The sequence below is a fragment of the Zea mays genome, chromosome 9 (genome assembly GCF_902167145.1).
Source record: "Zea mays cultivar B73 chromosome 9, Zm-B73-REFERENCE-NAM-5.0, whole genome shotgun sequence".
NCBI lineage: Eukaryota > Viridiplantae > Streptophyta > Magnoliopsida > Poales > Poaceae > Zea > Zea mays.
In genome coordinates, this window is record NC_050104.1 from 3,630,015 (window position 1) to 3,640,491 (window position 10,477).

The 10,477-nt window shown below is 44.6% G+C and overlaps 2 protein-coding genes across 4 annotated transcripts; one reads left to right on the top strand and one right to left on the bottom strand.

The window, feature by feature from the left end:
- The first annotated feature begins 2,820 nt into the window (after positions 1-2,820).
- Positions 2,821-5,870, top strand: LOC100383435 (Protein NRT1/ PTR FAMILY 5.8). 3 transcript variants are annotated; one of them, XM_008660647.4, is made up of 4 exons: positions 2,821-3,429; positions 3,512-3,732; positions 4,160-4,707; positions 4,816-5,870. In XM_008660647.4, exons 1-4 carry the CDS (start codon positions 3,369-3,371, stop codon positions 5,612-5,614), a joined length of 1,629 nt encoding a protein of 542 aa, XP_008658869.1. In that variant the 5' UTR covers positions 2,821-3,368; the 3' UTR covers positions 5,615-5,870. The 3 variants fall into 3 exon arrangements, with proteins under 3 accessions (XP_008658869.1, XP_035818246.1, NP_001169556.1); XM_035962353.1 differs by having other exon boundaries at positions 2,823-3,429; positions 4,132-4,707; NM_001176085.1 differs by having other exon boundaries at positions 3,319-3,429; positions 3,512-4,707; positions 4,816-5,858.
- Positions 5,871-6,355: 485 nt separating this feature from the next.
- LOC103637801 (uncharacterized) lies at positions 6,356-7,133 on the bottom strand. The gene has a single exon (XM_008660848.4). It carries the CDS (start codon positions 6,834-6,836, stop codon positions 6,594-6,596), a length of 243 nt encoding a protein of 80 aa, XP_008659070.1. The 5' UTR covers positions 6,837-7,133; the 3' UTR covers positions 6,356-6,593.
- Between the last annotated feature and the right edge of the window lie 3,344 nt (positions 7,134-10,477).

The window sequence follows — 10,477 nt, forward strand, 5'->3', positions numbered from 1 at the left end:
GTAATCTTTTTGACTATTCTCTTGGAGTTGCTTTAAGCTAGGGAAAAAGCGGACGAATGACATCAGATATATCTCCATGGTCCAGTATCATATTTCGCAGGAAGTGCACTAGTAATCTTCAGTTCACTTTGCTGAACAATGTCCCTGTCAACACGCAGTGCCACATTCATAATTCTTGGGTAATTCAAACCCATCGAGCGATACATTTGGTTCTAAGAGCAACTCCAGTAGTTCTCTAAAATACTCCGTAAATCAATAATTTAGATAGTTAACCTAAAAACTCATCTCCAACAGCTCTCTAAATGAACTTCCTAAATTTAATCACTTCTCATCTAACCTTATTTCCTACCTACATTTAGCAACCACTTACCAACTCCCGAAACATAAAATCTGGCACACTTCTTTTATTTAGATGTCTTTTCCACATTATGAGTCCATACGTCAGCTGTCGGTGATGCACAATTGCAGCACCTAGTAAGTTAGAGATTAAACAATTAATAATGTAAATGTTGCACATGCACAAGTTGAGAATAAACAATTGTGACAACAAATCAAAAGGACAACACAACTCACCATGTTGAATCAGTTTGCTAACGAGGTCACAATTTTGAGATCGAGTTGCAGAAGGGAGATGAAAACAAAAGGAAAAATGGATAATCCCACTCAAATTGGTGATATGACAAGTTTTAACATGTTTAGGAAGTAATATATAGAGAACTGTTGGAGGAGATAAGTTTTTTTGTTTCCTATATTATTTGAGGACTTGCTAAATTTCAGATTTAGGTAGTAGAAATATACATAACTATTGGAGCTGCTCTAAATAACCCACAACACGACTATTACCTAACATGACTCGACGTTTGAATAGATCTAGCTTCATATCAACATTCTCAGGAAACCCAACGGGCCCTAAGTGGTCAAGGAGCCCTTTGTACCTAACACAAAAAAAACAATGCCAAGAAATATTTTTCTTGACGTTGTGAAAAAGCTAACTATGTGTGTTTGGTCCAGCTTTCTAAACTAGATCCGTTGAAAAAATCTAGAATCTCAATCAAACGGATACAACAACATAATAATATATTCATGAAAATCTACATATTCTTCTAATTCAATTCAGAATCACCTTCTATGAAGATTTTTCATATTCCTAGCATCCATGTTACCAAACTAATATTCTTATAAAATCTATAGTTGACAACCAAATATATTTTAACTTTCCCACAACCTTAAACTCACAATAGCTTTCTCACAACTGATAGTTAAAACTAGATTCTCAGGAATCTACAGATAAACCAAACTATCAATCTCTACTCCTATAAAGCACTAGTTTTCCTGGTTTTCACTGTCATCCATTTTGCAAAAAAAGATCCTTATACATCTTTCTAATGTAACCCACGATCCAAACATTTATATTATTGTCGCCGTGCGTCGTCAATTGACGTGGGACATTACTTCCTAGATAGGCCATAAGAAAACACCTAAATCCAACACGACACAAACTCGCACACAACATAGCGCTTCTGAATAGGACTACCTTACTAGTTGAAGTAGGACGAGCATCCGAGCTGGCTTTTAAAAAGGGTAGGTCTCATTTTCAACTCATACATTTCTCAAACTTTTGACTTAGATAAATTACACTATTTGCATTTTAATATTTGGTACGTGGGCCATATGTCCACTTTAATTTTAATTTTTTGGGGAGGGTTTACTTTAATTTTAAATTTATCTTGTGTGGCCATTATAATTGATGTGTCATTGTAACACACGGGCTGGGCGGAGCCAAGGGGGGCAGGCAGGGGCTTGGTCACCCCAACCCTCCCCTACTGTTTATATATTTATACACATATAATATAAAACATGGAGTTTTCTTTGGTCAAAATAAATTTTGCTATACAAATAAAAAATTGTCGTATTTTTGAAGCATCAAATTCGTTGCTAATAATAAAATCGATGAATTCTAACCCAAATTTGTCACCGGATAGTTGTTGTGTGCGCGACGAATTTTGGTGCATCACCTTGAGTATACAACCATTTAGAGCCAAATACATTACAATCACTTGCTGATTTGATAAAAAGCCTTGTCAAATTGTGTTAAAGTTTCATGTATTAAATGGTTTACAAATTATTAAGATTAATGGTTACCCTTCTAGTCTCAACTGCAACCACTAAGAGAGCATTTTAGCTACAAAACTTATCAAAACATATCTACGAAATAAAATAGGTGATCATTATATTGATATAGAATTGATAGCTATGATCAACTCTCACGATATAATCAAAGCTTTTAATTTGGCCGATCATCATAGAAGCAAATTATTTTGATCTCTGTTGGAGTTAACTAATACACAATTATATGGTGCAAGTCCTTTTTATTAATTTATTATCTATGTTATACATAAATTAATATACACATGTATATATATCCTACGATCTGATTCTGCCTATGTACACATGTATGCATTATTAATTAGTTAATTACCTATGACCACTTATACCGTAAGTTTTACGTACCACATGATGCTGGGCTAGTGAATTCTGCCTGATCTGATGATTCGTTGGCGCAAGAATGCAAACGGAAGCGCGGCCGAAGAAGCCGAGGCCATGTTGACCTGGAAAACAGGAATGCCCAGACGTTTGGCACCGTCGCTCGGACAACTTACAAGTAGAGTACTCCAAAGGTGGATGATAATTACGCATTCCATTCACGATCTGAAATATATATAAAGACATACACATGAAACATAAGCTGCAAGACTATATAGCTAGCTAGCTACACGCAGTCTGCAGCACAGCTAGGTAGCCCACAGGTCCCGAAAAAAGATCGATCGATGTCAATTTGTAGCCTTTAATTTCTGCCAGTCGTGTGTGTTTCGCACTACTAGTACGTAGCAGAGCCCGGCCGCGGCCTGATCAGTTGGCTCGTTTCTTTGCCGGCGTTGTGGTCTTGTGGAGGAGCCACCAGCGCCACGACACAGGGGCAGCGGGGCCATCCATGTCCATAGTCCATTCCCCTGCCGAGCAACGAAACCCCTTTTGTTTCGCTGGAAAGCCAGAGCCGGCCAGGAGGAGGAGGGCCGGTCACTTGGTGTTGGCGGTGGTGGATTCCACTTCCTCCGGCGCGCGCGGCAGGGCCAGGGGCTGGCCGTAGAAACGTATCGCCGGAGGAGACTGTCGTCGTCGTCGCCTCATTTATTTGCTAGCTTTTGCGCTGGTTTCTGTCCGAGTGCGGGATGTGTAAGCCAAAAGAAGCTGCGTTTCTTGGGGATCGGGCGCTGTATATAAGCATGTGATTCGCGCAAGAAGCAGCCGAGAGGAGTTGCCAGAGCGTCAAGTCTGGTTCGCCGCACGGCGTCGCGACGCCGACGGTCATGTCGGGGAAGACGACGCCGACGAAGGCGACGCTGAGCCGGCCATGCGTTCTGGTCATAGGTAATTTAACTGATTAATAATGCATACCGGCCGCGACTGTCTTTTGAAAGTAATGCTAGCTGCCGTTGTGGTGTGTGGGCAGTGATGGCGGGCGTGGAGAGGTTCGCGAACAAGGGGGTGGGGTCGAACCTGGTGACGTACCTCACCAGCGTCGTGGGCATGAGCACGGCGGCGGCGGCCAAGAGCGTCATCGCCTGGAACGGCGTCAGCTTCATGCTGCCGCTCGTCAGCGCCGTCCTGGCTGACTCCGCCCACTGGGACCGCTACTGCACCATCGCCGCCTCCTCCTTGCTCTACGTCTTGGTAACTCCATCATCGTCGTAGCCTCTTAATTAATTCATTCATTACATGTCCGATAATCTTTATGACATATTATTAGCTGTCTGGCTTAGAGTGCATGCCAATCAGGAGTTCTGGAACAAGTATGAAATCTAGAATTAATGGCTCCTATGTCCGTTTCTGAACATTGTAATAATTAATTACGGTGGAACCAAAATGAGCAAATGCGATGCGATCCTTAAAAACACTTCTGAACCTCTGTTTTTTTCATAGCAAAACGGAGGTGAAGCCCACTTTGAGGGCTAGTTTGGAAACTCTATTTTTCTAAAAAAAAAATCTATTTTTTCTCAGAAAAATAGAAAATCTTTAAAAAATAGGGTTCCAAACCAACCCTCAATTATTATTACTTTGTCTAAAAAACAGGTTACCACCACTGTCCCTCCTTGTCCAGGGAATGGTAGCGCTCACGACATGGGCGCTGCTGGGGACACGGATGCCGCGCTCCACGCTCTTCTTCCCGCTCTACCTCATGTCCATCGGGCAAGGCGGATACCAGCCTTCGCTGCAAGCGTTCGGCGCCGACCAGCTGAGCATCGGGGACGACGACGACGACGGTGACGGCGACACCGAGCCCGGCGCGTCGTCGACGCCGGAGGAGAAGGCCAAGGTGAAGAGCATGTTCTTCCGGTGGTGGTACTTCGGCATGTGCAGCGGCAGCCTGCTGGGGAACTCCACCATGTCGTACGTCCAGGACAACCTGGGCTGGGGCCTCGGTTTCGCCATCCCCTGCGCCGTCATGGCTCTGTCCGTCGCGGCCTTTTTCTGCTGCACCCCTCTGTACAAGCGGCACCGGCAGGTGCAGCAGCCGAAGGGCACCGGTATTAGGCCGTCCCCGAGTAGCGTCTTCAACTTCAAGTCGGTTCTCGGCGCTAGCCGAAAGATCAGTCTGCCGCCGTCGAGATCATCAGACGACAATGGCGACGCCATTTCTGAGCTTGAGTACGTGGTGGTGTATTTGATAAATCCTGTTATCCTAGGAGCGTCGTCTCTTGCAGTACGTACATACTAATATATGGCGCAACATCGATCTGAAAAAAAACGTTGCAGGTTGCAAGAGAAGCCACTGAAAACTGATGAAGCATCAGAGTCCTCCCCTGACGAGGCTGCCGCTGCTCCCGGCGTGGCCAAGGTCATACTCGGCCTCCTGCCGATCTGGGCGATCCTGCTCGTCTTCGCGGTGATCTTCCAGCAGCCGATGACCTTCTTCACCAAGCAAGGCATGCTGATGAACCACACGATCGGCGTCGGCGTCGGCTCCGGCTCCCTGGTGATCCCGCCGGCGATGCTGCAGAGCTCGATCACCGTCTCCATCATCCTGCTCGTGCCCATGTACGATCGGATGATCGTCCCGCTGACCAACGCCGTCACGGGGGGCAGCGACGGCATCACGGTGCTCCAGCGGATCGGCGTCGGCATGGTCCTCTCCGTGGTGGCCATGGTCGCCGCGGCGCTCGTCGAGTCGCGGCGGCTCCGCGCGGAGCCCGCCCTGCTGAGCATCTTCTGGCTCCTGCCGCAGTACGTCCTGCTGGGGGTCTCCGACGTGTTCACCGTGGTGGGGATGCAGGAGTTCTTCTACTCGCAGGTGCCGGCCTCCATGAGGACCACCGGCATCGGGCTCTACCTCAGCGTCTTCGGCGTCGGCGGATTCCTCGGCGCGTCCCTCATCACCCTGCTCGAGATGGCCACGGCGAGGCCCGGCAACGCCCGCGGATGGTTCTCTGACGACCCGCGGGAGGCGCGGATAGATAACTTCTACTGGTTCTTGGCTCTCCTCTGCTTCGTCAGCTTTGTCGTCTTCACGCACTTGTGCAAGTACTACAACGACAGATCTGCGTCAGGGAGGTAGGATCGACCCGAGTAATTAAGCTGGGGGTGGACGAGAGGATCTTCGATCTTGATTTTGCTTGACACCTTGAGTGAAAACTCATTACTTGTATTTTCAGGGCGATTCTAGCTAGAGATAGTTCGTCTGTGTAATGTTTTCAGAAAGACATGTAATTCAGGACTCTAGACGTAATGGTTGTGTTCCAACACTTGTACAAAGCTTGTCTTGTGATTTGATAGGCAAAAGATAATACTCTCTCCGATTCTTCGTTCTTTTTTATTTGTCGCCGTTCAGTTCAAAAATAACTAGTGAACGGCAAATATTCGAAAACTGAGGTAGTACATGCTTAGAAAAAAGAAATGTTAAATACCTTCTTTCACATTTTAAATATGAAACCATGTTGCATGTGCATTGAATAATATCCGCATGTTGCATGTAGACATACATGGTCAAACATTAATTTGTAGGTTTTAGGTCATTCTGTCTTTGTGTGCGTGATTTTAGAGAAAGCTCTCACGTATAGGGAGTTAGGGACTCACCCTTGAGGCCACCACGAAAGTCCATGATGATCGAATGCGTAGGAGCAGCCATTAAATTTTAGCTTTAGAGATTTGAAACAACCGGCCTAACATGATATTTAAAACTTAATTAACCTCGAAACAAATTATTAATTTATTAGCCTACTGAAGGTATACCAACACGAGGCACGAAAAGTGGTGGTTTCATGAAGGTATCGCCCTCCGTCTACGTCTAGATGAAAAATACGAGCAGGAACATACAAGTTTATAAATATCCTTTTATATATATCGAAGTGACCAATTCAGTATCAAGGAGACATATCAGGTACGATGAAACTACTCTACAACTGCAACCAGCACCGAGATCAGATCACAACCTATACGCAGTATACTATTCGTACCAACAGCAAGAACCGAGAAAAAATTTAGAAAATTCTGCTGTCTGCCAAGCAACAGCACTGACGTGACGAGGACAGGAGGGGTCAGTACCCAGGGACCTCGGAGCCCTGCTGCTTCTTGTTGCCGCCGCCGTTCTTCCGCTGGCACTTGTCCTTGATCCACTGGAACCCCTGCGACGTGCCCTCTTTCACCTTCCTCATGCCGGTGGCCGCGGCCGCCTTGGTCTTCTCCCCCACGCCGCCGTCGCGCGGCGCCCTCGGGCTCGGGTCGCCGCCGTAGTCCCACTGGTCCGCCCACGACGTCCCGAACGAGTTGTTCCGCTGCATGTCTGCCGCTGAGAACTGAGAAGGAGTTGCGCGGTGCTTCACCCCCCAAAAAAAATCTCTGCCTCGGGAATGAACTATGAAGGAGCCGGCGGTGAATGAACTCTGTGCCTGCTCTGTCTCGTGGTCTCTGGCCGGCTCCGGGAGTTTTTAAAGGCGCAGCGCGCTGCGCGAAGAAACGCGTCGCCGTCGGTGACAGCTGAGGCGAGGTAATCTAGAGGTGGCGACCGAAAGGGAAGGGATCGATTCGGAAATGAAATCGTCCATGGCCTCACGCATGATGCGTTCGTTATACACGCCGCGACGCGGTTCTAGAAGCGTGTCGCCGCGACTTTGGAGCTGGAGGTGAGTAGGTGACCAAGCGACGGCGGCGCTCGGCACGGGCATGGAAGCTTCCTGCCGCTGTGGCACCGACGCGTGGGGTCAGACAGGGACGACGGCCCACGTGTCAGTGACTCTCCATGAGGATGCGAGAGGTGAAAGGAGGAGACCAGTTGGCTTTTTTTTTTTGACAGGAAGGGGAATTACCCCTGTTTCATTAGAAAATAGGAAACATATACGGTAACATATCCTGTATTCATTGAGCTCTTGTGCTTATATGAGTACTTTAAATCTAGTGTCTTCATTTTTCATTCAAGTGTGAATAGATATTTCCTAATTTCTTCTGTGCCGCCCTTTTTGCGCCACGCCGTCTATCTCTTTTGTGTGCCACTGCCACTGGATGAGAAATGAATGTACCAGATTTAAAGTGTTCATATGAGCACAAAAGCTCCATGATCACAGGATACGTTTACAGTACGGTTTACATGGGGAAGTTTTAATTAAGAAGCTATAGTCTTCAACGCCCTAGCAGGTAGACATCAACTAACCAGACTTACTAAAGAACGAAATCCCTAGGGTTTTTATTGAGCTCGACTTAGCGAAACTCAGGATCGAGAAGAACTTAGACCATAGAGAAACAAGCACAGCGACGTATTACAATCCAGAAGCCCGGTGACTCAACGAAAGCCACTAAACCGCCACCTCACAACGTTAAGCCAGAGATATGTAAGACTTTTTTCATCCCGTGATCCTTCTCGACATAGGCGCCCATCCATTCGCGTGCGCAAAGAACTTATTTATCGTCCTTCGAATTCGCACACTCCCTTCCAACAACATCTTTTTTGTTGTCTCACTCTGCAAAACAGACCAAGAATCGAGCCAAAAGCAGCAACTAAAGATTACTTCAATAGGATCAAAAACCAACAAGCCATTAAAACAAGCATTATTCCTTATTCTCCAGATAGCCCAAAAAACTGCCCCACAGCCCACCATCACCAGATTGCGAACTGACTTATTAAAAGACAGAATCCAGTCACCGTATAAGTGCGGAGCATTAGCAAGAGTATAGGGCAGATTAAAGGCGACCTGGACAATTCTCCAAATAAATTTCGCTACAGAACATTTAAACAAAAGATGCTTAGAGGATTCACTAATTCCGCAGAAATTGCAATCGGGCGCACCCACCCAACCTCTTTTTAAGAGATTTACTTTGGTCAAAATACGATCCTTCAACAGCAACTAAAAGAAAAATTTTATTTTTTGAGGCAGTTTGATTTTCCAAAGAAATTTATATGGGGCTTTCACCGTATCATTTTTGATACTAGAGTATAATGATTTGACGGAGAACTCTTTACTCCCAAGCATCGAGATAACTTTGTCCTTCTTATTAGAAAGGGCAAAACTCTCACACCAATTCTGGAGGTTCTGAAAAAGGGTGCTAGTTTTAGGCCCCAAGATTTTTCTAAAACTCAAAGAATTAATATTAGACTGAAGGGCACAGTCCACTGTAATATTCTTATCAAAAGACAGCTCAAAAAGCCTTTTACAAATTACAGCCAAGGGGAGATCACCACACCATGTGTCAAACCAGAAACTAGTGTCCTCACCATTCCAAATAATTTTTTTCTATGTATGAGGAAATGATCATTCACCTTCATTAGGCCTTTCCAAAAGTGAGTCATTAGGTCTTTTTTTTCGCCAAAGTAAGAAGAACTCCTTTAAGATATTTAGCTTTAATGATATTCTGCCACAGCCCATCTGACGATTCTAATTTCCACAACCATTTGGTTAATAAGCTGATATTCATACATTTAAAATCCAACAACCCAAGACCCCCTGGTCCTTTGGGAGACAAACAGTATCCGAGTCTACCAAGTGATACTTCTTTTAGCGCAGCCCCCCTACCAAAGCAACCTTTTCCTATATGTGTCTATCTTTTTTATAACATGGTTGGGCACTAGGTAAAGAGACATCATGTATAAATGCACATTAGCAAGACTTGTTAACCAAAGTTACTTTACCACCCATGGTAAGGAAATTTCCCTTCTAGGCTCCTAATTTTTTCCCACTTTTTCTTCGGTGGAGGGCCAAAGAGACCCACCAATTTTCCTATTATCAATAGGAATACCCATGTACTTCAAAGGCAGCTCAGCGTAAGGACAGGTGAAAATCTCAACAAAAGCATCCTTAAGGGCTATTGCATCGCCAAGGCAGATCACTTCGCTTTTATAGAAATTTATCTTTAAACCCGACGTTTGTTCAAACAAGAGTAAAATGAACTTCAAATACCTAGCCATATTCAAGTCATTTTGTAGCAGGAAGATAGTATCATTCGCATATTGGAGGTTAACCACACCCTAATTAACAATATGAGGAATGAGACCAGTAACCAATCCTTCTTGCTGGGCTTTTCTAACTAAATTGGAAAGGCCATCCCCAGCAAGATTAAAAAGAAGAGGGGAGAAGGGGTCACCCTGTCTGAACCCTTTGTGAGCGGAGAAGAAAGGACCTGTTAAGTCATTTGTCCTAATAGCCACACTACCACCTCCGACAGTTCTCATAACTCAATCACACCATTTAGTCCAAAAGCCTTTCATGATCATCATTTGATACAAAAACTGCCAATTAACCTTGTCATAAGCTTTTTCAAAATCTATTTTTAATAGAATATCATTTTGTTTGTCCTTTTTTACTTCATGCAAAATCTCATGCAGAGCCACAACGCTATCAAGAATAAACCTTCCTCTAATAAAACCAGACTGAGAATCACTAATAACTTTTTTTATACAGCAAGAGAGCCTATTATTCAAAACTTTAGTTATGATTTTGTAGCAAACATTTAACAGACAAATTGGCCTAAAAGACTTCATCTCAATCGCAAAGCAAAGTAATCACCCCATAATTCAGTCGCTCTATTGGAAGCACCTCATTGTAAAAGTCTAGGAACAAAGCAAATAAATCTTTTTTAATGATCTCCTAGAAGGACTGAAAAAATTCAGCCGGCAACCCATCTGGGCCCGGGGTGCTGTTGTGTTTTAACGAGTCTATCACCAATTTGATTTCATCATAAGAGAAAGGAGAGATGAGAAATTCTCTACCATTCTCGTCAAGCTGAGACATATTAAGGTTTCCCATTCTAATGTGAGAAATATTTGAAGGACCAAATAGCTCTTTGTAATAATCTGTGGCCACTTTGTTCAGCTCCGTCTCACCCCCTACAACAGAACCAAGAGAGTGAATTCTAATTCTTCTTCTCCTCCCTTTAGCTTTCAAATGAAAATATTTTGTATTCCCATCTCCTTCAACCACTTGCTTCTCTCGTG